The sequence below is a fragment of the Salarias fasciatus genome, chromosome 18, assembly GCF_902148845.1.
Source record: "Salarias fasciatus chromosome 18, fSalaFa1.1, whole genome shotgun sequence".
In the NCBI taxonomy this organism is placed as follows: Eukaryota; Metazoa; Chordata; class Actinopteri; order Blenniiformes; family Blenniidae; genus Salarias; species Salarias fasciatus.
In genome coordinates this window covers 20843431-20871328 of record NC_043762.1, presented here as the reverse complement: position 1 = coordinate 20871328, position 27898 = coordinate 20843431, and the positions used below count along the sequence as shown (strand labels likewise).

General features: G+C 43.7%; 1 protein-coding gene across 2 annotated transcripts; it reads left to right on the top strand.

Moving 5' to 3' along the window:
• Nucleotides 1-1189: 1189 nt before the first annotated feature.
• gng12a (guanine nucleotide binding protein (G protein), gamma 12a) lies at nucleotides 1190-26147 on the top strand. Of its 2 annotated transcripts, none has more exons than XM_030115415.1 (3): nucleotides 1190-1555; nucleotides 23030-23134; nucleotides 24251-26147. In XM_030115415.1, the coding sequence occupies exons 2-3, from the start codon at nucleotides 23042-23044 to the stop codon at nucleotides 24374-24376; spliced, it is 219 nt and encodes a 72-aa protein (XP_029971275.1). In that variant the 5' UTR covers nucleotides 1190-1555; nucleotides 23030-23041; the 3' UTR covers nucleotides 24377-26147. The 2 variants fall into 2 exon arrangements, with proteins under 2 accessions (XP_029971275.1, XP_029971274.1); XM_030115414.1 differs by having other exon boundaries at nucleotides 23025-23134.
• The last annotated feature ends 1751 nt before the right edge of the window (nucleotides 26148-27898 follow it).

The following is a 27898-nucleotide window of genomic DNA, read 5'->3' as shown; positions in this document are numbered from 1 at the left end:
CCTAACTAGTTTTGAAAAAAAAAACCCGAAACAGTCTGAACATTTAGATTTGTCTCCTGATGAGTTGCCAACTGTTGTTGACCCTCTATATTTTGATCATCCAGTCATTAACCAGTTATAAACTATTATTTCATAACGAATTTAACAGTTTTACAATCTGTAAATCTGAGCATGACTATTGAAGTAAGGAAATTGCGCCTCTCCAAGGCTCAAAGAAGAACTACATGAAAGCTTTCACTTTTCTCCCTTCTGTCAAGCTGACTAAGTTAAGGGTGAGACCCCGGATGTTGGGTTTTTTAAAGGACATTATTTTCCTTGTTACTCAGCTAATTTACACATCGAGTCTTTACATGAAGTGGAATTCATATACATAACGAACATTTGACAAATAAACTGACTTTGAACTTTGAACTTGAACTTTGAACATTTAACTACAATAGCTCTCCTGTGCTGATATTTTGCGATTGCTTATCTTACTAATCATTAACTTTTATTGAGATTGATTATTTATCACCATGTGTGAACATGATTCTACTCCACGAGAAGCACAACAATAATACACAGTACAGCCAGTAAATATGCAAAATAAAGTTCAATTAAAAAATGAGACAAATTGAACATTAAAAACAAGTCAGGAACACTAATATAAAAGGAAAAAGATCACAAATTGATAGAAAAGAACCACAAAAAAAAATGTTGGAAGGAGATACAACACGATTAAAAAATAAGGAAATAAACTCCAAGATGGTAAAAAGCCAGAGGGTGGCATTTCACATTATTTATTACTCCCTATTATCACCATTGCGTCGCTGGAATTTCACCACAACCTTATATTATCTTAATGGATGATCATAAATTTCCTGTATGTCTGACTGCAGCAGACTGGCCGTTATGTCCTCTGCATAAGCAAATAGTCTCCTAGGATCTGCTCCAACTCTCAACAACCCTGAGTCAGAAGATAGATATAAAAATACATTCAAATGCATTCCTATTGTTAATTTTATTTATTTAATTTATTTTAAGAATATGGTTTAAAAAAACAGAACAGAAACATTGTGTAAATGTTTCCATGATGACAAAACAAATGAAAAACATGAACTGAGGGTCGGTCGCCTCAGGCTGTGAAGGAAAAGTGATTTGGCTAAACCGGAAGTGCGGTGGGAACACTCTTCCGCCTTGACGCCTCGGGCTCGCTCGGGTCCGCCTCTCTCCTCTCGACTCAACTCGGCAGTTCTCGTCTAGAAGCGTCCAAGTGGAGGAGGAAAAGGAAAGGAAAAGGGGGGAAGCTGGTCGCTCCGGGAAAGAAGAAAAAGTAAACGACAGTTAAATCTCGCCGGCCAGCGCCATTGGAAAGTGTCCGCGGCGGGAATCGGAGGTTTTCTGAAGTGGCCGGGAGGCGTGAGAGCGGCTGCCTTTCCCCCCGTCTGTGTTGTAAACACACGGTGTAGTTGTGACATTGCGCCGTGAGCGACAGAGCAGAGGAAAGGTCTCCTCCCAGTCGTGTTGACGGATACGGAGACAGCCCGAGCCGCCTGTAACACTCCACCCCGGCCAGGTAAGACTGCCATGTGTCGATACGGCGTCACGGTAACGGACGGCGAGCCGCGCTCCGTGCGCTGAAGCAACAGTTGGTCTCAGTCTGCTCAGACATATTCTCTGTCAGCTGCCAGCCTCCACAGCCCGGGGCTGGCAGCAGCCTCCCGGGGATGAGTCTTCTTCATGAGAGCTGTGTATTCAACAGGTGGAGGCTGGAGGTCTCCTCCTCTGCTCCCTGCTGCCCGGGCCTTCTGCCCTCACTGCTCCCCAAAGGCCCCACCTACTAGGACTGACACACAGGGGATTTTTTTTTTTTTTTGCTGAAACAGACACAATATTTAAGATGCAAACCGGTCACTTCCTTCACATTGGTGCTTTGCAACAATTGCCAGTGTGACCTAAAATGAACCAATTAGACGAGGAGGCTGGTGTGATGGTTGGAGTAGAGGAGGCCCCACTCAGGGAGGGAGCTCAGATGTTTACATGTCGCTTCTGTTGATGTCCCCTTTTAGGAGGACAGAATACAGACCGGCCATTGATAAGGCCAACTCATTAGTACCCCATTCACCACCATCAAAGCCTCCTCTCCAGCGCCCATCACCACGAGTGGGCCGCACAGGAAGCTGAGGATGGCAGGGGCATTTTGGGTTTTGGCCTGATGAGTTTTCTGTTGTAGGAGTGAACGTTCGGTGAAAGTGAATCCAAATGACCCAGACCTTCAGAAGAATTGGAGACAGTGAAAACAATCTGTGGCAGGGCTTTACTCTCAGCATGTAACGGTTCACACGTCTGCGCTCACATGGCGACAGCAGGAATGTGTCTTGGAAATAAAGTTGTTGATGTGCAGCTGCAATTTCATGAATAAAAATCATATCAGAATCTGTACAGTCACCACAACTAATGATTCTCTTCTACACCAGGACAGCATCGAGACCTTTGTGACCTTCGACAGACCCCATTTCTAAAACTCCCCACCTCTCTCTGCCAGCTTTTTGGAGGCATATGCTGAATTTGTACTTGTGTGAGGAGGTTAGCCCGGATTGCTGGCAGGCTTTAACGTGATGTGTGATGCATGTAAATCGATTAGTACCAGAAGGAGGGGGAGCGTGTCGCTGGTGGTCAAGATGGGAACAGTGTCCTGTTCAATGCAAGGATGTGATGAGGAAAAGGGCAAGGAGGGGAACTCCCTGATCCTCAGAGGAGGATCAATTCTTATCTTCTTCTGGCTTAACATGAGTTTAACTCGTGGAACAAGGGATGAGCTGTTTGGATCATGTGGGATGTGGCAGCCGTACAGTGGTGCTGCAGTAACCCTTCAGTCCTGGAAGCGGCGATAATTTTCCCCAGAAGCAGAATGCTGCTCGACTCGATCAGCAGCTCCGCAGACCAGTTTCTGGACCGCCGTGGAGAGCGAGAGAAACCTTCTTAGCCTCCACCATCAGTTTCATCATCTGTGGATTTCCTGCAGTGGAGAGTTTGTTGAAGTAGGAGTTGGTGTGTGTTTACGCGCTGGTGTGTTCTTGCTTCAGTGTCTTCTCAGAAATCTCACTACTTCCTTTACTGGCCTTGAGTGATTCACATGTTTTCTCAACATGTGCCGCACACAGCCAGCTGGCTGTAAAGTAAAGTGCATGTTTCTTAAAGTGTGAGCTCTAAAGTGTGTGTTCTGCCTCATTTCTGAGTGCATTCATTCGCTCCTCCATCAACACTCAAAAGAAAGTCAACTTTTGATTTATCAAAATAAGCATTTTAAAAATGCAGATACAATTGATGTAAATGTGAATATTACATTATAATATATACATTAATCTGCTTTTTGACTGTTATAGTGAAGCATTTTTGTTTGTATGTGTTTCTTATAAGCCATAGAGAAATTTAACCATCTATTATTTTGTGAATGTTTTTAAGCTACATTTATATTTCGAAAACATAGTAAATTTTCATTGAGCATAGTCAGAAGTAGGTAAGCATTTGGAGAAATGGCTAAGGACAGATTACAACACTGCAATTTGAAGCTGGAGTGGGAAGAGTTCGATTTGGTTTGATAACAACAGCTGCCAAAACATGATTCTGTTTAATGTCCAGTGTCTCTCTTTGCATTCAAACACACGTGTGTGTGTGGTCCAGTTTTTTTACCTTATGATTTCTTAAATTTGAAAAGATAAATTTATTTGAACTCATCTCCAGTATTAGAGCTGTGATACAGGTCATTCATTGCTGATACACAGCTATTCGTAATTGTTAACAGTAATAAGAAGTTAATAAAGACTGATATACTGTTTATTTACAACCAGTAACATCTCACTGATCCAGATATGTGATACTTCAGATTGTTATTAATTCAGCACAGCACTCTGTATCGCTAACATCCACAGATGTCAGGAATTATTTAATTAAACATTATGAGATGAGACGTTTGAATTCAACTCCATCAAGTACTGATTTAAAAACAGCTGCTCTGATTGTATTATGTACATTTATTATCATTCACCTTCATGGCAGTGGTTGGTTTTCCACCTCTGCATCCATCAGTGGACAAATTACAAAGCTTTGTGTATATTTTCATTTGTATTAAAATTACTTCAATAAATTTCCTTTAAATAGCAAAACAATGGCTGAGTTCATTGATTTTTAAAGATTGTCCAAGCTGCACACAAACCAGCTCAGCTCTCCCTGTCTTGACCTGTGTGTGCCTTTGCTGCATTTCAGAGGTATGTAAAGATGAACTGAGGCCCTTGAGGGCTTTCCCAGCTCGGTGTGTGTGTTGTGTGTCGGCCTACAGTGTCTGGTTTGCTTGAATTCCGCCCTACCCAGGAGCAGATGCACTGCGAGGAGTGGCGATGACGCCGCGGATATACAGTCACACCCATCTGTCGGCCTGGCAGCAGAATGACTTACTTTATGAAAGACGGAGCGTTACCAGATCGTTTTCTCGGTTCGGTCGGGTTCGCCTCCGCGATGCTTTTACCCGAAGCCGAAAAGCTGAAGCGAACAAGGCGTGTGGGGTGAAAAGGTGCATGTTTCACCGCTGGCCTCAGGAAGTCGGGAGTTGTTAATGTTCATGTGCTGATCAGGTCGCCTTCAAACCACAGATGTACACATTTACTAAGCAGGAAGTGCTGTCATGGCAACCGGTCCCAGATAGGTAGGAAAGGTACTAATTTCCCCTCGTTTCTGTAAATGTGGCGAGATTGTTTGATCAAGATTCAGCGTCATGCTCCTGTTTCTGTCGGCCTGCCTTTCATTTGTCAGACTGACTGGTCTTTAAAGGCGCGTTCGGGGGGGCTGGGGGGCTGGGCGTCTGTCGTCGTGTTTGTCAGTCTGTGTGGAGGAGGCAGCTGATGGACTGAAAGGTAGAGCTGGTGTGTCCCAAAGAGGGAGCTCTTCAAATCCCTGTGGGAGGAGAAAGCATGGAGTGCTTAATTCTGTCTGCTTCTTCTTTTGAGCTCACCTTAAAGGACCAGTGTGTGTGATTTTAGCAGTGAAGTGGAACACCGTCCTCTGTATCTGTGGCCTCTCGGTTCATCCTCTCTCTGGAACAAGCTGTTGTTGCTTGTTTGTTTGACCCCGAAAGCCCGCTTTCTTCTGATTGGCCGGTTTCTACGAAAACCATTCGACAGCACTGCTGACCCACTTAATCAAGTTCCTGTAATTTGACACAGCCTCATGGCCTCCAAGTTTCTGTGTCTGGCGCTGATGATCATATCAAAACATCCATATCGAGCCGCAGTCAGCTGATACAACCTTGATCCAAACCGACCAATCAAATACTTTATTCAGACTGAAAGACTGCTGCAAACAAAACAGTGTCACTGGTTGATTATTTTCTTGTTTTACACTGGATGATTTTCCCATACAATACATGATACGGGGTCTGTTGCAACCTGTTTGTGCCGACACAGCATTCAGGGCCTGTGAAAACATGCTGAGATCTGAACAGGGAAATCCAAAATCCCCCTGTAAAGAGAAACAGACATTTATTGGAATATTTTTAGACGTAGTATGGGAGTCTACTGAGTGAGGCCAGTGTGTGGATTTTGTGGCACGCTTTTTGCTGATGTGTGCAAAACAGCAAATTATAGTGGGAGACAGTTAACAAGTTAACTCTGTCTCCACCCTGGGCTGATGTGTTTTTAACATGATTTTGGTTTTAGTTGAAGTCGCTGTAACTTCACTTTAGAAAATGCCTCCGTTCAACCGGCCCCATGAGTTCAAAACCCATGGAGCAACACAGCGAGTGCTTTTCTTTTATTGCTGTCGCGGGAGGATCTGATTGGACGAGAAGAGAGACTCAGATAAAAGAGCTGTGTTTGGAGTATAAACTGTGTCCAAGGTTGAATGTTCTCCCAGACGCTGATCTGAGGTCAGATTTAAGCTGAAGGAGCCTTGCAGTCGGGGTTCATTCCTGTGTGTCAGTGCAGCGCCCAGTTTGTCACTAAGATTGAACACATTCGAACATGTTGATATTTTCTGATCTCCTATTATGATAAACTTATTAGATGCATAGATTTATGACTAATTTTTACTGACAAGATAGTCATGATTATATAACATGAAAGTCCAGTGAATAGGAAGAATAGAAATCAAACCACAAATGTAAATTAATTATGCCTTTTCTCAACAAAAACACTGTGTAATAGTAAAAACAACAAAAAATAAATTAATATGAAAACATTAAGTGAAAATATCATTTAGCATGTTCATTTTCCTGGTTCCTAAGATGTCTTTCGAATGTAGCTTTTTCTTTAGTTTTTGCTGAATTGCTCAGTTATTTGCATGACTGAAACAACAAGTCAAATCATATTTTAGTGTGACATGAAAGCACTAACACAGGAGCTGACTGCAGCCTGTGTCGCGGTACAGATGGAGCTCTCACTGCAAAACAAGCTGCTCACTCTTTGCTAAATGACAGCAGAACCCAGCAGAGAGACTCTCCGCTGATGGCTTTATTAAATTCCACAGTGCGATCTGTGTTTTTACAGCTGATGGGCTTCAAGTGGACCACAGACGAAAGACCCAGAAACTGGGGCAGCTGAAGGGAATCCAGCTCACTGGAAATTCTTTGTTTATTCTCCTCCAATTTCCTCAGCAGCATGTCTGAAGACACATGGTGGTGTAGTGGTGAGCACTCACGGCTCACGGCCGTTCAATCCCCAGTTTGAGTCTCTCGGTGCAGAGTTTACATGTTACTCGAGCTTCCTCCTACTTATCAGTGACTCTAAATCTGTTTGTGTGGCTGTCTGTTTCTCTGTGACGGACTGATTACGTGTCCAGGGTCTCTCTCACTGTAAGCCGAGCTCTTCTCAGCCCCTCTGTGAAGGATGTACATGTCTAAATGTGTCCCAAATCAATAGTACTTTCAAATCATTTTGAGCTGTTTTGCATTGCCCCAATAAAATGCTCTTTTAAAAAAATTGCTCTTTAAAAAAACCCCTTAGTTTCAAAATGCAGAAGCAACGTTATCTCTTTGAATAACTTTACATTTTATTTAAAATACACTTTTCATTGAGGGAAATTTTTTTTAAACTGCTCCATAGAAGATGATTTGTTGTCATATAAAGTGGCAGAGTTGTTAAGTCTGAAATGTGACAAGTGGTTTTTATATGGTTTGTGATTTTTTGATGCTATTAGTGGAAGGTTTTCATCTGCCCCAACATACTACAACAATAATTACATAAGGAGGAAGAGCAAAAAAAAAAAAAAAATATATATATAAAAAACAACAGGCTGGATAAAAATCTTAAAGACTTGGAAGGTGGTGTCAAAACATGGCCTAATATATAACTTTAATAAAAGACAAACACATCTTCTCTTCAAAGCACTGAGGGATTCTGTGGGATGCACAAAGCAACATGCAGCGTGTGAATGTGTGAGAAGAAAAGGCAGAAAAGAGTTTGTTGATAAATCAGTGCTGACAATAGACTATTTTTAGGCCCCTTCAAACTGCCACATGCAGAGACCCACCTGTTGTCCCACTTGACCCTGTGACTGGCTGGCAGCACAGCGGCGTGTTTGGGAGGAAAGCGGCGCCTTTACGTGCATCGCTTTTTCATCACAGCTGGATTTTCTTTCTTCTTTTTTTTTTTGCCAGCTTCTCAAAAACAAAAACACGGGAATGAAAAACTTCCCGAGCCGATCAGCAGGCGGACGTGTTTCTGGCTTTGTTGTGTGACGCTGTGCTTCCTCCCCGGGGTTAATGTCACAGGAGCGGGTGATGTTTAGCAGCCTCCCAACAGCCAGCAGCTCTCAGCAAGAACAAATAAACAGTGTTTCTCCCCATAACATCGGCTCTTACTGCACATTTTGTGGCTTTTCCTTTTAGAGCTCCGTCTTTGTGTGAGGGACGACTGCCGCTCTTGGAACAATGTGTTTTAGTGGTATTAATCTGTTAAATTCACCTAAATCCACAGTGGAATGCTTTTACCGGTGTGAATTACTTCTCAACACTGCAGTAAAAACTGTAGCATTTGGGACAATTGGAAAAAAAACACTGCAGAAACATCAAGTACTGTGGTGAATTTTTTCCATGTCATTAAGTACAGTTCCTTCTTTCTGCCACATGGTGGTGCTCTCCTCCTGCTGTTTGGCCTTCCTCCTGTTGCTGGGGGACCATGACAGCCTCCCATGCTGCTGCTGAGACAAAAGCAAACGTTTGACAAGCTGCTGTAGTTTAGTTTTTTGGCCGCAGGTCTGGTTTTAAATGGACTTGAGAGTGTTTGCATTGTCTCTGTGTCATTTCAACTCTCCTGTGAGGCCCTTTTTTCTCCTCCCCTTAATGAGTAGTAACCCCCTTATCTGTGCTCCACACACTCTCCCTCACACACATCCACCATCTGTCATGCTGGCATTGCCAGGTGGCCCAGGCATACTGTAAAGTCGTCCATTATTCTTCACCATTTCGTCTCACGAGACAGAATCGGAGTGTGAAAGATATTCTTTGCCGCAGGGCGACAGCACGTTGCGTGTTTTGCTCTTGCCATGTGATCCCGGTTTTCGGTTATCTGTCCCGTCGCTGGGCTCAGGTACAGTGTGGGGCACCCTGCAGATCATATTACTGTCTGGATTATTTACTGTCAGGACTCTATAGCAACCAAACCAACACATGCAGAGCACAACGGCCGGACAGGCGAGCCTCGCTCTGTTGATGGTTTGATGCTTGGTGGTAACACAACTGTGGATGCAACACTGGTAGTGACTACAATAACAATGAGTGTGCAATTCTGCCTTATTTTGAAGTAATAAGAAATTATACAATTCAACAATTACTCCAAACAAATTTCTCCACTGAATGTGAAGACTGACTGTGAAGTTCAGCTGGCAGTGGGATCACCCTTTTCTGTAAAAGCAAAACTTTCAAAAACTTTCCAACTTATCTTACATATTGATCTTGCATATTCTTACTTGTTTTATTCATGCAAAACTGTATTAATTCAGTTTTTGTGCCATATGCTGCAAAGGAGTGTAGTGATAATAAAGATGACCGTGCTGGTCGCAGTATTCTGGAGGTGCATGTGGAATTTTCATACTCTGACGTAATTTGAGCGCTGCAGTTTGTTGCAGATAGAATTTTCCTCATGCTCGTGTTTGTAAAGAGACATTACATCTGTGTGGCAAGGCTGGATGTGCTTTCTTTCACTCCCACTCACAGGAAGACCTACCTTTTGTAAGATCTCCTTCAGTGTTTCCTCTGGCATGCTTTGGATTTCATAAGAGCGTGAGCCCTATATGGGCATATCCTGTCAGAGGAGAGAGTCCAGCCAAGAAAAACCCACTTCCTGCCTGGCAGGTGAGGGACACCGTCAAAGGGTATGACTGCCTTTTGAGGCATTACGCATTAACGAGTCCTAAGCATGCGCGCTGGCACAGGGCGAGGGATTCGTCATCAGTGTGTGACTTTCAGCTAAATGAAGGGAGGTTTAAGATATAGCAGAAGGATGCAGGCTGCCATTAAAGCTCTGACGACAAATGAATCATTCAGAAATGCTTATAGTGGTATCAGCTTGTCAATTCAGACGTGTGTGTGTGTGTGTACAAAGTGGGCTGATGAAACAGTGTCACTTTGATGGATTCTTTCATTTCTTTGGAGTCCTTTATGAGTCGATGGGGAAGTTTACTGGCATCCCAAACAAAGACGTGTGTGTGTGTGTGTGTGTGTGTGGGGGGGGGGGGGGGCTTCCTTACTAAGGCCAAATAGGGACATTTGTGCAGAAAAAAAAGGCACCTGTAGCAAAGGGCCCTGCATCCACAAGTCCCCCAGCTGTATGTGAGAGAAGAAACTTTTGATTGATACTATTCGGGCCCCACAGTTTTTGTCCAACTCTTCGCTGTGTTTCTGTGTTTTTCGATCAGAAAACAGGTGTCCCAGAGACAATCACCGCCTGTCTCTGCGTCCACAGTCTGCGTTTCCTCGTCTGCTCAGATCAGGTGTCTCATTCACACCCTGTCAGATTCGCCCCTTTTCAAAGCTCTCCAAGGCTTTTGTTTGTCCATGATTGATAGAGTCATTTTCTCTCTCGCTGCACGGCGCACGCTGGAACAAGGTCTCACATTTTGTTCAGAGATGATTCCTGTACACTGGCTTCTTGTGCAATTACCTCTCTGAACTGTTCCCCCTCCACACACTTCCTGTTGGAGAACAAGACCACTATCTGATTGTGTGCAAGAATTTTTTTTCTCACTCACTGGGAGCAATCGGTCTCAGAATCTGCAATTCAGACATTTCATATGGGCTCTATTAGAGGAACAAAAAACAATAACATCTCTGTGTACCCTCGTCTATATGTTCAAACCCGGTGTTTTATTCTATTCCACTGTCTACCTTCAGATGACCTCAGGGCACAGTTTAGGAAAACACACTTCTCTGTGTATTGTTCTGACTGTGGACTCAACGTATGATTTAAACTTCACCAAAAGTGTCTACAAGACATTTTAAAATAAACAGAGCAGCTTGCATGAACGTGCCAGGTGGACCTGATGACCTGCCCGGGCTGAGGAATGGAGAGAGCACAGCACAGAGAGAGAGAGAGGAAGTCAAAGGAGGATGAGGAGGAGGCAAACATCAATTTTTTTTTTTGAAGGGAGTGAGGGTGGGCTGCAGAGGAAGTAACCTCAGTATGACCCAGTCTGTGAGCCTCTTCCTCCAGCCGGCACGTCTTTGAAAATGTGAGACGAACGGAGACGTGGTGGTTGGAGGGAGGTGCAGCCATTCATGTGGCTCCTGATTAATAGTAACTCAGACCCCTTTGTGTGTGTGTGTGTGTGTGTGTGTGTGTGTGTGTGTGTGTGTGTGTGTGTGTGTGTGTGTGTGTGTGTGTGTGTGAGAGTTAATGGGTCAGTCTGCCTCTCCTCATCATGCATTTCAGTTCCATCATCTCAGCTTCTAATGAATCAACTGACTGTTTCCGACTCAAACGCTCACTCGGGAAATCCATGCTTTCATTTCTGTGTAACTGTGCTTGATGTTTCAAAACACAAAACCAAAAGTAGTTTTCTCTCCTCAGGAGCATGATCCGCGTTTCTCCTCCGTGTCGTCATTTTGAATTCCCCCCCCAGGGCAGCTGCATCGTTTTCTTTATTGTTTTATCACCTTTGGGACTTTTTTGAGCTGCACTAATGGAATTCCTCCTGCAGGTTTTCATGAGCTGAATGAGTGAATTATGAATGATATTTCAGTGTGTTCATCATGAGGAACGTCCTGGTCATCGATTTTGACTTTTGAAGGGAAATGTAAGACTTTGTGCATCTTTGTACCTCCCCTATTTTTTCTTAATAGAAATAATTTTTCAGTCACTTAAAACACTTATTTATTTGTGCACGTGCTTTTAATCTTGCTGTTATTTTTCTGATAATTTGTGGCTAATCTGTGCCATTCTGGGACTTTTTTTTAATTCACATTATGTGTTAATTTTAGTTTTCCTGTGGTTGTTTTGCATCTCTGTGAATGGAGGTTAAATGGTAAATTGACTTTAATATTTTAAGCATTGTGTGTGCATTTATCAGATGATCGACCACATTGAAACACATCATTCACACAACAGTTGTGACAAGCAAGAGGCCTGCAGAACTTGGAGTTGCCATATGGACCGAGGGAGACGGGGGGAGACAGGGGTGGGGGGTGAACAGGCGTCCTCTGGCTCACTCAGCCAACTGGTTGTTTTGTGTGCCATTGGTGTGTTGATATTGTTTGTCATTGTAGTAGTTTAGATTTTGTTTGACATTTAATTTGTGTCTTTTGTAGATCCGTTGTCTCCTTTTTTGCACGTTTTTTTTTTTTTTTCCAGTTAACCATTCAACAAGGATGTGTGGTCATTTGAATTCTTTTGTAGCATCTTTCCTTCATTTTGTGTGTTGCCCTTGGGTTTTGTGTTTGTGCAGACCCTCAGTGTTTGTTTACTTGCATATAGAGCAGTCATTCTATTTCTATACGTGGAGTTTTTCTACTTGTTTATTAATTTTGATAATAGTGCAAAAGCTAATCACCTGTTTTTCTAATTCGATGAACATTTGCACCTACCACTTCAGATAAGAAGGCACTTGTTTTGTTCTTCTTTAGTAATGTTTGTCAGAGCAGTGTGACACCAGATTGCATTTATGTATCAATGATTCAACGGACGCTTTGACCTGATCTTGTACCTTTTCTAGCTGAGCTGCGGTCGAAGTTTTCAACTCTGCCATAAAATGATCATAACCTCAGTCACCTGGACTTTGCAATAGCAGAACAATAAATACCTTCAGAGTTTCCTGTGAGAACATAGACATGTCCTTAAAATGCTAATCACGTTGGAACGAGCCTCCATCAGTGGAGTTTAAACTCTGGTTTTTGTGTTGATGTCAAGTACATAATGAAATGTGCAGACGGTACCCAGCTGGCATTCGCCGCTCAGACCCGGAGAGCCGTTTCCAGCAGAAACCGACAGCGCAGCGGCGGCCAGCATCAACGGGCTCGTCGGCTATTTTTAGCACATACACTAACTGCTAATGATGCTGCGTCACTTCGTGTCCGGCGGTTTATGTTGACGTTTGACATCCTGCTTGTAAGGCTGGGAGTTGTGTCTAACGTCTTGTACATCAACAGTCTTTTACATAATTAGCTCATTAGCTGCAGCCCCTCCTGGAGAAGGAATGCATTGAAGAAATAACACCCGGTGCAGTCGGCTGCAGTCTGTTTTTCCTCCTCGTCTCCACTCGGTCTTGTTCATAAAATAAGCACTTGTTATCCAAGCTGAATCAGTTTATCTGTGCCATTACTTTTTATACCACACTATTACCTGATATGAAAGGTTGCTCAAAGGTGTAGCTCACTTTTGTCCCTGAGTGTTCTGGCTGCTTACGCTCTCAATGTCTCTTGCAGAGTTTTGATATAGAAAAACATTTTAAATATACAATAGAGTGTTATATGTTTGGCATTACTCTCCCCCGTCTGCAGCAGCTATCTAGTAATCGTTTGTTTATTCATGTTGCACCTACTGAGACGTCCCCCCCAACATTTAACCACCACTTTACCCATATTTAGGATTGCACAACGTATCATTTGCTATCTTAACAGTAGACTGAGAGTGTGGCTGACCCTTGTGGCATGGACTGGCATGCCTCAGTAGTACAGAGTCCAGATTTCACCTCCTGACTCCCTGATGCAGAAGAGAGGTCAAACGAGTTGACGTCGACAGTCATGATTCATCTGCTAATTCACGTGCATCAATCCAAAAATAATTCCACTGATCGTCACTGGCAAAGCGATTAAACGGTCGAGAATGGAAAAACTAGTCCGTGCTTATTTTGGCCTCGGCTTTCTTCTCGCCTGCAAGGATGCAGCCTGTGTTATTTGTGCTCTTTGTTATCTGCTGTCTGTCGTCATGTCGAGCAGTAACACACTGCTCCTCTCCGCTATATCACGTCTCAGAATGCAGCCACACCATCTTGTCCTAAAAAAAAAAACAAAAAAAAACCACCCTGTCTGAGACAATGGGTTCACTCACTTGACTTGCTATCTTCTGGATGTAACCAGTTTATCTCGTGGGACATGCAGCCGTCGTTCGCTGCCGCCTGGAGCCTCCCTGCACTTGTGAATCAAGCTCATAATAAACTCGGCCGACTCGCAATTCCTGCAGCGAGAGCTTGTCAGCCGTGTAGTCTGAGCTTGAAACAAGGAATCATTCATAGTTTATTTGGACAGGAATGAGCCTCAAGTAATTGCGCATGAATTTAGGATTTTAGAAATCCTGGAGAAATGAGTCTGGTCTAGTCTTCTGTCTAGACACTGTGCGACTGTGCTGCCGTGCGCTACAGTATGCTGCATTGTCTTTATATCCTGTCGAGGTTGGAAACCAACGGGATTGTGTGGCTCATATTCTGAGAAGCCACAGCATGTGGTTTTAACTTTTACTCAGGCCTTTCTCCGCACCGTGCTTCAGAAATAACAGAGTTGTGTTACTTGTAGCGCCGCATGTTTAACCTGAACAACTTTCCATTAACCTTTGCACAGTCCTGCAGCTTTTCCTGGAAATGTTTGCTTACACAGGAATAATGCATAGCTGTCAGCCAATCACAATCCAGCTGACTTGAAGCAAGCAGTGGATTTCCTAGTATCCCCTTTGTGCTGTGTGCCAAGCCAGTGGCCTGGGTGGGGTCCTGTCACCGCTCTTATCTCAGCAGCCATACCTGCAGCTGTTGGGGGTGGTGCGCTGGTCACAGTCCTCCTCGCTGCCTGCATGATCTCCATTCTTCCTCTGTCTGCGGTGCACCTTCAGCTTCATTCCTGCAGTTGATGCATGTAGAGTTCTTGTGCAGGATGTTTTCACTTTTGATTTGCACAATGGCTCCAAACTCCAGAATGAGTTGTTAAAAAGTGTGAATGCCATTTGGTGAATCTTGAAGTTTCACTTTGCACCAAGTCAAGCTGGTCTGGAGCCGCAAAACAAATATAACATTTAAAATGAGGCGAATACAGCTCATGAAGGTTCATATATAGTTTATATGCACAAACAAAAACGATGTCTTGTTATGATGCTTTCATGAAGTTCAGAATAGTGAACATTTTAGAATATTTAACCTATGTTTGTACTTAATTTTAACAGTTTTGCTCCTCTTTCAAGTTTTTTTCAGAGTATTTTGAAATTTAACAATTTTACCTCTTTGTAAGCAGTTTGGCATGGCTTTTCCAGCCATATTTAATTTTGTTTTTTTTAGAATTTCAAGACATTTCAGGTTTTTTAAGCTGTTCTGTCATTTTCCCCCTCCAATTCTTGTGGTTTTGATAATTCTTTGCAATTTTACTTGTACCTTTTTTCGAGCCTGTTTTGACCCAAGAGTGACTGACCATTTTGGAAAGTACTGTGGGGTGTAGTTATAATAAAAAATAAGTTAAATGATTATTCGCATTTCATGTTGTGAAAGCTTCATGGAGTTGCTGCAGATGGACTAAAGAGTGATCTGATGACTTGTCAACAAAACAGTACGTATGAGCTTTACTGTAAACTGTGCAGGTAAGATCTGACATGTATGCATGAATGGAGCCCACAAAGAAAATACCAGTTGTATCAATATTGAGTAGTTTTGTAGAAGACCCTAATATGATTCCCACAGTTTGTGGTGACGTGATCTGACTTTTGATTCCAGCCCTTCTGTTGATCCTGGGAAACACGGCCATCACGATATTTGCAGTATTAACTACATTACATGGGCTGCCAGGCAAACCGGGGCTCAACAGTTACTCCTTTCTTCTTTCTTTTTTCTGGTGGGAAAGTCGTGACGTCACACGACTGTTTCTCACAGTCTGAACCGGCGCGATCCCACAGAGCCTCCACGCCGCCTCGCCCTTTCACAGACCGAGGCGGTCGGCAGCCCGAGTCTGGTAAACACAATCCCTCTTTGCTCAGCATCAGGACTGATGACTGAGGAGTACGGAGTTTGATAAGCAGGGCTAACCAGGTGACAACACGGCGGTGTTTATAGCACGCCGTCTCCGATGCCGTCGGCACCGACCCGAAGTTGCGGGGTCGTGTTGTTCGAGCAGCAGGAGACGGTTTCTCATTCAGCTGGAAAAGTGCTGACTGGGAGCAGAGAGCCTGAGAGCTGCTTTAGGCTCTGCTTGCCAAGTGGGAAACTCCTGCTCACAGGGGGAGGGGTGCACAGGAGAGAGATAACACAAGCCTAGTGTGTGTGTGTGTGTGTGTGTGTGTGTGTGTGTGTGTGTGTGTGTGTGGATACTCAGGGGACCAGAACCAGTATACTGGTTTGTGGCTGCAGCGTAGGTCTTTGAACCCTTTTGTTCAAAGCTGCAGACATCTGTCTGCATATTTCCTTTCCACGGTTTGGTGTCAGTTGGTTTGTGAAGTCAAACGAGAGGCGCAGGATATTTCGCTGTGGTATTATCAGCACATTTGTTTCATGCATCCGTGTGATCGCTTTGACTTGCATCAAAGCAGATAAGAATTTCAGCTTCTTGGGCGTCAGTGTGTTTTGTGCATAATGGCAGCAATGATTCAACAGTAAATCAAACCTTCTCGGTTTTCAGGAAGAAAACAGAAAAAGAATCCAGGTTTGTTTTTGCTTGCAGTTCAGAAAGAAGCTTATTAGGTGCTGTTGGTTTGATCTGCTTTCATGAGTCATTCTCTACAAACAAGCTGGACACGAAAGGAAAAACATTATCTTTACTACCAGGTCAAGATATGATCCTCTGCAAAGATTTATGGAGGGCTACAACCCTAACTCCAGCAAATCCAGTAATTCGATTACAAAAACTACTCGAGGCAACTTTCAGTTTTCTTCCCTCGAGTCATCATTTCAGTAATCACTTGCGTTCTTCCTGGGGGATCGTGTACTCGGACTATAAACAGTGACGCACGTCGGTCAGTTAAAAAAGTTGGCTCTGTGGCCGAGAGTGAAGAGAGTCTCTGCAAGAGGCAAAAACATTTCTTAAGCTTGGGATTACTTCCAACTTAAACAACTTTACAAAAATGCTGTAATACAATAACATTTTTGTTTCAACTGATTTCAGTTGATACCTGGCTGAAGTATGCTTTAATTGACCAGTATTCCACCTTTACTTGTGCAAATGCAAAAATGTATTAGCTTTTGGAAACTGCCCACATATGAAGTCCGACCTAATTTCTCCATTACAGACAAAGGATTAAAAAAAAAACTTGTTGATCTGTCTTTAGGTCAGGGTCTTTTGTACTGTCATGGGCATAAAACAGAATATCTGCATGAAGCAGATAAAGACTCAACTACTGATTTAGTCGATGCACAAGAGAAATCATGTCAGTCGGAGACGTCCATCAGTCTATCCTCACATCTTGGAATAACCACTTCACTACAAGTCCTTTACCATCTTCTCACTGCCGTGCTCGTAAACTCCTGCAGTGGTTTGTCAAAGCATTAATTACACGGCGAGTTCAAACCGGGACGCGTCTCCGGGCTGTGTGTGAGCGTCTGTGCACGGCTGTCATCGGCCCGAGTTCGTTTAGCTGTCAGTGACGTTTGGTGTCACAGTTTCAGTTTGGGATGAAGCCTGTTGGTTCCTGCGGGACGTTTCTCAGCCTCCAGTCACTGGAAGCAGGGTCAATTACATGCATCTATTTGAAGAAGATTTTTTTTTTTTCTTCCAAGACTTCTCTCAGTTATTTAGGTTATTAACAAAAATAACATTCTGGAGTGCACTTTTTTTTTCTCTCGCTGAAACCCTAAATAGAGGCACTCATGCTTTGAGTTTTTATAGTCCTACAAACCACATCAGGGCGGGTAGAAAATAACCAGTCTGTTATTCAGGGCTAAATGGGAGGCTTTGGATTGAAAAAAAATATTTTTCTCCCTAACTCTTCATGCATCCAGCACGGCAAAAGCCCTGAAGTACTTTATTACCATTAGAGTTATTTTATTACAAAACTCCTCAAATCTAAATGCGCTCCCTGGAGAGACCACACGTACCGTCCGGTCGACAGGGCAAACTCTTCTTCTGGTCTTTAATGGCTGTCGTTTTCTCGCCGGGCGGGGTTGGTGGAGGGGCTCCGAGCTACAGTGGAGCAACAGTACGAGACACGGTTTTTCATCTGGGAGTCTTGGTGTTAATGGCATTGACTCATAAAGGCTCCCTGTTCGTGGCGCTTTGAACGCCGTGCTAATGAATCACATGTGTGCGGGTGGGTTTGTGTGTCTAAGGTAGAGCAGGGCGGCGGGGCCGACGCCGCTCTGAGCAGTAGGTGGTCCCGCCTGCTCCTGTGTGTATTGTGCTTTAAAGTCGGTGGTCTCTTTTTCTGATCTCTGGAGGTGACTGTTTTTTTCCTTTTTTTTTTTTTTTTTCCACAAGTCTCCCATATATACGTGGTGGTGCTTAATGCCACACACTCACACATCAGTGCCCTCCCATAGCGTTACAGTCAGACTGCTTGCTGCTGGCATCACATCACACACGCTGCACAGTTTCTCTGAGGTTGCTCGCTGTGGATGCTTTGCCTGTAAAAATCACTTCTTAGAGCTGGTGGCATTTAAGTTCTGCCTCCTCCCTCATCTCCACATGCTGGGTGAACTGACGCTTTGGCGCCAGGGAGATGTAGACTCTTAACTCCGTCCTCGCCCCATCTTAAATTAAAACGTGGCGATAATTCCCCCCTTTGATTAAACAAGAATAGGGTTAAAAAAAAGTGTCTTGTTGGATTTCAAGTCACGTACGCATGCATTCCTATACCTACCACAATAAGTGCACAAGTGCCTTCAAATTGCCAGGTTAGCCAACGTGCACTGTGCTCGGATGGCGTGGTCAGAATGGTCAGAAGTTGGGTGTGAACTGCGTCTTGCACTCAGTGGTCAGCATCAAGTAGAAAGTAGCTTGGAGCCGCTGCAGAGCAAAACACACCTCAAGACAGAATATGATGGCAATGAGTAAGTTGCACAAAAGCCAAAAAGTGTGACTTGACCTCCAAAAGTGAGCAAACAATCCTCAAGCAGGTTTGTTATTGGGCATTGAGGCCAAACGTCTGAGCCTGGCTGAACAACATTTTAGGGAAAACTTGTTAACCAGTCTGCAAAGGGAAGCCTTGACCTTCAACAGCTCGCGAGGAACTTTTCTATTTTCTCCGAGCCAGCTGGATCCAGCATCTCTAGGTAGTTACGGTTAAATAGCACTGCCGGCAAGCCGCAGTAGTTCTGTGCAGATGGAGCTGACTGCTGACAGAAATGACATGATCGGTTTAACACGCTGATATTTCCATCTTATTTAGCTTCCATCACTAATCATGATTCGCAGGACGCTGTGCAGAAGAAGTATTTTAATTGATTCTACTCCAAGGACTTTTCTATGTATTAATGCACTGAGAAAACCAAGCAGTTTGAGGAAAAGTAGTTTATGGTTGATTTTTTTTTCCCCCTGCATTTTGGAAAGTGTTCAGAATGAGTCCTCTGCAACTTTTTGGCCTGGATTTCTTCTGTCAGACTGATGTCTTTTCATACACCAGGCTCAGCTTCTTAGCTCACATGTTCCTTGAGTCAGTGTGCCAGCAGCGCTCCCCAGGAAGGACAGTAGTTTTTTATTGTGTTTTTCTTTCAAAAATTTTTTTTGAGCAATTGTGATTTCCTGAATACGGTAAATGGTACTGACCAGATATGGTAAAGGGTGTGTTCTATCCGCCAGGGATGACTTCATAAATGAGTCACATGCCAGTAGGCTGACCAACAGTACAACAATGACTGCTGACTCACACATGGATGCTCAGGTATTTTTGTGATAACCCTGTAATGGCAGTTCTTGAAGAAACTATTACAAGATGGAAATTTTACTGTGTAGGTCAAGAAACACAAAACCACAAAACAAGGAACAGGTGGAAGTTGTGAGTCAGGAAACGGCTGCCATGGGAATTTTGAACTGTGTCTTGCATCTACGTTGACCTGATTCATTGTTTTCCAAAAGTGTGTGTGCGTGCGTGCGGGGGGGTCTCTCCTGGAAAAAAACAGTTTCAGCGGCTCGCAGCAGCAGGAAAAATCTGCAGACCAGATCTGATAACATACCGTAATGGTGTCAAACCTATTTCAATACAGTGACAATAGACAGTCCAGTCTGATCTCAGCCCAGCACAATGACTTTAATGGCAGCGTAATTACCTATAAATGAGGACAACTTCAAATGACTGTCTTTTACTGAGAGGTGATAAAACTGCATTATGATTAAGTCTCCTGTACGTTTACTTAAATATCTTCTCAATGGAAAACTTCTAAGGAAAGTCGAAGCAATGTTAGTATTATGTAAGGATTAGTAATGCATTGCAGTGCAAAATGTACAGTAAGCGGTTGACAGACTAGCTTGTTTGCTAACACGGTGTCACTTGACGCCTGCCTCAGAGGTCGTATCAGTTACTTGCAGGTTTTCTGGTTGCAAACTGTGGAGCATCCATTGTTTCACTGCAGTAACTCTGAAACCGTCCTCCCCGTCAAACCAGCTGCTCACAGTTATTTTCGGTTAATAACAGTGTAATTCACTTTTATTTGTGGGTACGGTCTCTTCTTAGGAGCCCCTTTATTGTTTCGTCCAAAAGTTAATTGGTCGGTAAAACGTATGCAGAGGTGCAGTCTTTAATTCAAGTCCTTGAATCTCCACAGGGAGAAAGGTGGTTCTCAAAGTAGTTCTTTTTTTTTTTTTCTCTCTCTCCACTAAAACGTGTTTGCATTTCTGCTTTCATATCTTCATTCATTGCTGCGTCTGACCAGCAGTGTCTGCTGGCACGGCGTTTGGGTATTACACAATTTCTAAAGAATGCAGTCTGGTTTGTTCTGTGGTGCCGGGACGCCGGTGTGATTGCCTGGTTGCAGGAAATTGCCGGTTCAGGAAAGGGTTTGAAGGAGCTGAAGAACAAAGGGAAAACTAATTACTAAACTCTTCTCTGTTTGCTCGATTGTTTCTGCAGATTCCCAGTCAGCCACCACAGTAACTGTAAAATATGGCAATAATTATACCATAATGTGAGGGTGAAGCTCTTGTTGTCTGGGTTGAAAGTTGTTTAATACTTCTTTTTGAGGTCCGCCTTACAAACGTGCACAGTGCGTTGAGATGGAGCACGCCTGACAGCGGCATCCTCCTCTTTACGCAAATAAACGCCTCCACTCAACGCGAAGAGATAAAAGGTGTTTTCGTCCTTTTGACCCGTGGCGCCTCTCCTTCATGAGTAAGCTGAGAAAGTTTTCTTAGGGTGATTGTTCGACCTGCGTTCTGCCGGAACACCCTTTCTCGTCTCGCTTTCATGTCGCCAGCAGCGTTTCAGCTCTTTGAGTCATCTCTGGCTCCGTTTCCTTCAGGATGAACACTTATCAGCACAGGCGAATGAAACTCTCTAATCAGGCCGTCTGTATGAGAAGACTAAAAAAGGAAAAAGGAAAATCCTCCCTCCTTTCTTATGCCTGTTTTCGTTGTCTTACTTTACTTTACTTTGTAGTTGAAATGAAGAGCATTGATTGGCTGGGGGGGGGGGAATACTGCAACCTGCAGACAGTAATAAACACGGTGAACATGCAGCTCGTCATGTTCTTTACTGTAAAGAGAGCTGCTGTTCAGAGCGGTTTCGTGCTCTCAGGTGTCACTCTGAACTGTTGCACTGCATTTTACTGTGTTAATGTTTACTCATTTACTGTGAATGTGACTGAAGCGTGGTCCCACTTTCCTGCACACGGATTAAATACACTTTGAAAATTCAAAATGTGCAGCTTCGTTGAGCTTCTAAACTGCAGTTGTCTGATCTGATGAGACCAGGAGTGGAATTGAATTATTTTTTAAATCATGTCGTCTCTCTGAGATGGGAGTTGATTTTAACACTTTCACTTTTCTTGTGGACTTGCAGCGTCACAGTCATGCCTTATTGGCAGTGTGTGTGTGCGACATGCGTACCCTGTTGCACCCTGCTGTGTCAGCTCCCGTTTTATTCCTCACTTTTTGCTTTTATTCATTTTTTCCATCACTTTGCATTCAAGAATTTCCCTCTGGGATTAATAAAGTGTTTTATTCTATTGGTCAGGAGCATGGAGTGTTTCTCTGTCCAGGAACAAACTCCATGACCTTTTGCCTCGTTTCCTGTTAACAGTCAGCTGTTTTAGCTTTTTTAACCTGCTGTGCAGCTTCCCGTTCAGTCTCACCTCTAACAGAAAGCCACAACATATTCTCCCGTTCCAGTCTGACTGCTCTGAGTCCATGCAGGCGTAAAGCGACTTTGAATTGCTTTATTTGCGTGTGTTGATCTGACTCTGAAGACCTTGACTTCAGTCCAGCTTGCATGGTTTCACGTCATTTTAAATTTCAGTTTCGGTCGGGCTCAGGCTGGGATTTGTTTTTTTGTGTCCGTGTAAACGCAGCGAGTGACTCTGATCTCTTCAAGCAGGTTATTCCAGAGCCCTGACACCAGAAGCACGACCGCCTTTTGTCTTTATTTTGTCTTGTTTTCTGCAGTCAGGAGGTCTGGCCTGGGGGGGGGAGGAAATCATTTACACCCTGGGAAACAGTAACAATATGCAAAACGCAAGAATAGAAACTCGTACTGCTTTTTACTTGTGAAATAAAGTAGATTCTGCTCTGATGAATTTCAAAATGAACTTCTGAGAAGCTGGACTTGAAGCTTCCTGTTCCCTGCTGAGAAGAGCCGGGGTGAAAGCAGGGAGTGTCACAAGAATGCAGTTGTGTGTTCATTGCAAAAAAAAAAAAAAAAAAACCCAAAAAAGTTACAGGAAATGTGCCTGAGTTTATGAGAAAAGCAGACAAGTTGGCAGTAAAAGGAAGCACGAGCACAGTGCAGCCCGAGCTCTCACATGGACTGCAGGATGTGTCCGGGCTTGTTCCCATCCAGTCTGTCAATGATTAGCAGGAAGCGGAATCACGACTCGGACCCTCTGCGGCGCTTTGACTCGCACACACCAGCTTTCCACTCCTTTCAGCCCCGAAACCATGACGCTGCAAAACCTCAGTGCTTTTATTTATTTCTGTTTGTTGTGGTTTTAATCCGTCTCATGTCGGATTACGTGCAGACACACCCTTTAAAACCCTGGATCTTTTCCCTTCATGCAATCACACAACTGAAACTTTTGCAAATAATGAATTTGCATGTGCATGAATGTGCCTCGGGCGAGTGTGTGTGTGTGTATGCGCCGACTGTCGGGCCTCAGTCCTGCAGAAGAAGAGGAAGCACACAGCAGAAGTTGCGAGCGACCTTTACCTGCAGTGCAACAAACAGTGTCCCTCAATTAAACCAGGACATACAGTCTGTTCATCCCGGAATGTAGTTTTTGGCACAGAGTTGCTGAAAATGATTTAACTGACTGCGTTTTGCTTGATAAACATCAAAACCTGTAGACGATAAAAAAAGAACATCGTGCTCATCACTGAATTAACTAAAAGCAATTACACAATTAGATATGAAGCTGATGGTATTGTGTGGCGTCGGCGTGCGAAACCAGTTTTGTATCATGGCCACCAGGGCATCTTCACCAGCGTCACATGTGTTTGTTTCTTCTCTTGTTTCCAGTGTAGTTTTGAACCAGGATGTCTTCAAAGACTCACAGCTCCAACAACATCGCCCTCGCCCGGAGGACGGTGCAGCAGCTCAGAATAGAAGCGAGCATCGAGAGGATAAAGGTACAATGCAACACGATGCTTTTTGTAAAGCCATTTTCGGTGCACACCCTCTCCGTCTGCATGCCGTCTGCATCCTTCACCAACTTTATTTTGATTGTCATTTGCTTTTACTTTTGTAATTATGCACCCCCATTTGTGTTTTGTAAGTATGTCAAACACTGGAGCTGATCCAAATGGAATTTAGATTCAAAAGATCAGTAATTTCTTAGAACAGCATGTGCTGAGAACGATTTCCTGAGAAGAGGGCTCGTCCGCTGCCAGCAGGTTCTGTTCTCATAAAGCGGTTATTACAAGCAACATGTTTGGAAAATGTAACAAGTGTGGTTTGAACTAAATTCTGCCGACATTTACTAACTTACTGACTGCACGCACCGGACACACACTTTTCAGTTCGTACTTCAAAAAGAATAAACGTCTCTGTATGTAGGAGGAATGTTTCCAATGTTTGCGGAAACTTTCACCGAGGTTAATGTGTGATTAATGGGTCTTCGCTTTCTCTCAAATTATGGCTCTTCTTTATTTAAGTGTAGCTCGTGCCTTTAAAAGTCTCCTGCTGTAATATTTTTAGAGCGGAGTGTCATCAGGTTTTGTAGGTCAAGAGGATCCTATGCGTGGTCTTTAGCCCCTCCGGTTCCTGCTGAGTGTGTCCTCTGGAATCCATCCCAGCCTCCACATTCACTCTTTCATTCATTTGGACGTCATCCAAGCTTCAGACCAAATGATGTAGTTTATGATGGACACAGACTCATATGAAGAGAGATTTTATTAGTGGAACAACTTCCTCTTCTCTACAGCGACCACAAAGCTGTCAGTGTTGGTCTGATCATCCGATCGTTTTCAGTCTGCGGTGTGATGAATCCTCAGTACTGGCTCCGATAACAGACAGTATTAAGGTGCTTCAGAACTTGTAGTGGGTGATTGCTTCAGCCTGCGTCATAATTGGTAGTTTATTTCGGTGGCCTCACAGTCTTTGAAAACGCCAGCTTTACAGAATTTATTTCTTGCATACACATAAACAGGCCATGTTTATCGCTGCATTGGCTCATTATGTGTGCAGGCATGAGAAAAAGTCAGGCTTCAAATTGCTCTTTAACTCTGTGCCTTCGCTTCCTGCAGGTGTCCAAGGCGTCTGCAGACCTCATGAACTACTGCAGTGAACACGCCAGAAACGACCCGTTCCTCGTGGGCATCCCCGCGTCAGACAATCCCTTCAAGGACAAAAAGCCCTGCACTATATTGTAGTGGATCCCACCTAGCCTTAATGTAATTTTTTTTTTTTTTTTTTTTTTTTTTTTTTTTTTGCTTATTAATGTCGCTGTAATCTTTTCGTCGGGAGGATTGAGGGGTGGACTGTGATTGCGTCTTTACCATGTGTTCACCTGTTCTGTTAACAATTCAACCTTCTTGTTTTTTTTTTTTTTCTTTTCTTTGAAAAGCAAATAAATGTCGTGCCGCTGTCCTGTTAGCCTGTATTTCTCCCTGGAGCTGTTCAGCTTGAGCTCTGACCACTAACAACCAACTTTTGGCTGCAGAGTTACATCTCAAATCTCAAAGGCAGACAGACGCTGTCTGAATATTCGGGCGGCGCTGGCTCCCCTCTGTGACGGATTTGATTCTTCATCTGTACAGTCTCATCTCCAGCGGGCAGTGACTGTTATTTCTCTGTGATTTGCCTTAAATGGATTCATACAGCCAAAGTTTCCTCTCTGTTCTTTACAGGAAATGTATCAGAAACCATTCCAGCTAGTATTACGTGTGTGTGTAGTTTAGATCACTGGGCCAGGGTTTACACTGAGTTAATAATGTACCACCATGTATAACTGATTGTGACAGTAGTGCATAGTGTCAAAATGAAACTGTTGAAACATAAAAGAAAGTGTTTTCCCGACTCATCGCAGCTGCAGCGGCTCTGACTGGCCCTCGACAATCTGCATCCTGATTTAATTCCGCCTTTCCTCCTTCACTGTTTGCAGTTTGATCACAGCTGTTGTTTCAGGTTGATGAGACACTTTGCATATAAACACAATCGAAGCCGATCTCCGGAGTGCAGATTGCCGAGCTTTGAGAAATGCGTCAGCCGTCAAGTCGCAGTCGATGAAGACGACGTTAAATACGAGTCAGTGCTGTGTTGAAATCATGTATCTGAAAGCTCCTCTCTGAGCTGCTGTCATTCCCGCTCGACACGCTACGGTACGAACATGTTTCCCTTTGTTTGTTTAATGAGGCCGATGACGCAAACTGTGCCACCAAGTATTAATCAGCACCGTGAGCCCGGCCTGCTCGCCCTCCGCAGAGCGTCTCAGCCATGTGAAAGTGCACAGCACTGTCTTTAAATGTGTTCGGCACAAGTGTTAGAGGTACAGGCCCGGAAGTGTTTGTTGATGAAAACCACTTTTTTTTTTCTTAATTTTTCAAGTTTATACCTTAAAATGTGTTGAAGAGCTTCAGTCTAACATGTCCTGCATGTTGCTATTTGCTGGGGGAAAAAAAAGACCTCCTTTTGTCATTTTAACCAAAAAAAAGATTTTAAAAGAATCTAAATAGAGAATGATTTCAGCGTTTTCTCACTCTAAAGCCTTACCTATGTTTGCCTTGTGTCGTGAAGAAATCTCTAAATGGGAGCACTAGTTTCTTCTAGAAAAGCCTATCCAGTGTTTGTCTGTGGGATGGAAGTGATTTGTGACGATGTTGTGCCATCGGTTTGGTCTACATGTTACTAGCAGATCATGTTCATTTGTCTTTCATTCACCTGGTGCTCAGCTTTGCAGCAGTTTTGTTATTGTTGCCTTCTCCAAAGGGTACTTTCAGGTCTTCGAATCAGTAAGATCTCGTGTTAAATCCAATCTGTATTTTTTATGATTGTCTCCAGCAGTCATTTGTTCTTACTTGCAATAAAGCAACCCTGTATGCCACCTAAGGAGAAAAAAAAAAAAAAAAATCAGATTACCACTGCCATGTTGTAATTTCTGTCCATTCACTGCAAATCTGTAACAGCCTTATTGTACCATCAGTAGATTAATTTAACTCTCAGAATCTGCATTTTGATAAATGTCTTTATTAATATACCAACCTTTGTATGAAGACTAAGATTAATAAAGTGAAGCATTCCTACAGTACAATAATGTACTAATATCTCAATAAAATGTGCTACACAGCTGGAACATCTGGACCGTCTCTGTTTCATTAATATTGCAAATGGTGAAGTTACTGTGCTGTTGGGAGTTCTTTTTTTAATTCTTATTTCTTAATATTTCCCTTGCTGCAAACTGGAAGCTGCAGGGTTCGATTCTTCACTGCTGGAGCAATATCAGTGGTGTGTAATCGCACCATTCGTGGAGGATAAATAAACTTAACCTTCAACTCTTGTCTTTATAGCATAATGTACGACAAAACCGTCTCCTGGCACAGAGAGTGAAGGAGAAAACCTCCCTGTGCAGAAGCTGGTGTTTACCTGCTGCACTGGTTGAGTTATGAAACGGACATAAACTTTTGGTTTTCACATGAGCTCAAATATCCAAGACATTAAAAGCCTAAAAGGAGGAGGCGGTGTCAAGTTTCTGCTTCGCTGTGCTGAAAACGAGTTATCCCTGTGTCAAAAACAGCGTTAAAAGCTATTCTGAAGACGACAAGGTGACTTACAAAGACACTGAAATCCCCTCCGATATTCATAATGATACAGGATTTATGTGTCTAAAGCTCTTAAGGTTTCCCCTATAAGTGGAGTTAAACACCATAATGACGACTGTTTGCTGTAAATTGTGGAAAAGTCACCTTGCGTGACATCCGAGGAGTTTCAGGCCGAGCCGGGACAGCACGGAGTCGAGCCTTAAACTGGGCTGCAGGTGCTGATTGTTTTTGCTCTGTTTTTGTGAGTTGGATTAACTGAAAATGAAAGTGTGCTAATCTGCCAAGCAATGTAAAATATGCATGGCAGGCGCTCCCTGAGCGAGGCCCGAGAAACCCGGTCTCTTATGACAGTGGTTTGGGTTGTTAGTCGTGTATCTGGGGGTCATTTCCTCTCATTAGACATTTATTTATATCTGACTTGGGAGGAAAGAATCCTCAGGCGTCTCGCCTCTCACAAAGCAAAGAAGAAAAAAAAAAACAGAAGCTAATTATAGAAAGCACCAAAGCCTGATTTCCGCTCTTGGAGAGTGGAGTGAGTATTTTGGGGAAGTGTCTGCTTCGCCCCAGTGTCTGTTTTGCTTCTCTGTTGGTGGCCACTCGGGGCTCCCTGACCTCGTCTGGGGCCAGAGGGTAAACACACAGCTTGGTCAGTTTTCTGCTGCACACAATGGGGAGGATCACTTCAGGGACAGCGTGTTGTCGCCTATTGTAAAACCTGCAGAAACACTGAGGAGGATGTGACAGTAAACAACAGTGCAGGCTATTATTTATTGTTTTAAAATGTGAAATCTTTCCTCCTGCTGGTTTCTCACAGGTTGCAACTCAACCCTGAAAGATCGAATGTCACTGCAGGGAAACCTGCCGCATTGTTTTCCAACACCTCAACCGCATCAACCGTAGTGCATGTGAGAGATGTTCCATCGCAGACGGAGTACAGTGCCTGGATGTTTTCTGTAAGCATGAATGCCCCCGAGGCCCGGCGCGGCCCGGCCTCTGCCGTAATCCCGGCCGGTCATTGTGAAGCGATGTGGGAGCCAGAGGGAGGCGGGGCGGCTGGCAGGCCTGCCCGGCGCTCATGTGCCCCGCTGTGAAAATCTGCACTGGCAGTTACAGTGTCAGTGTGCAGGAATGTGCTGA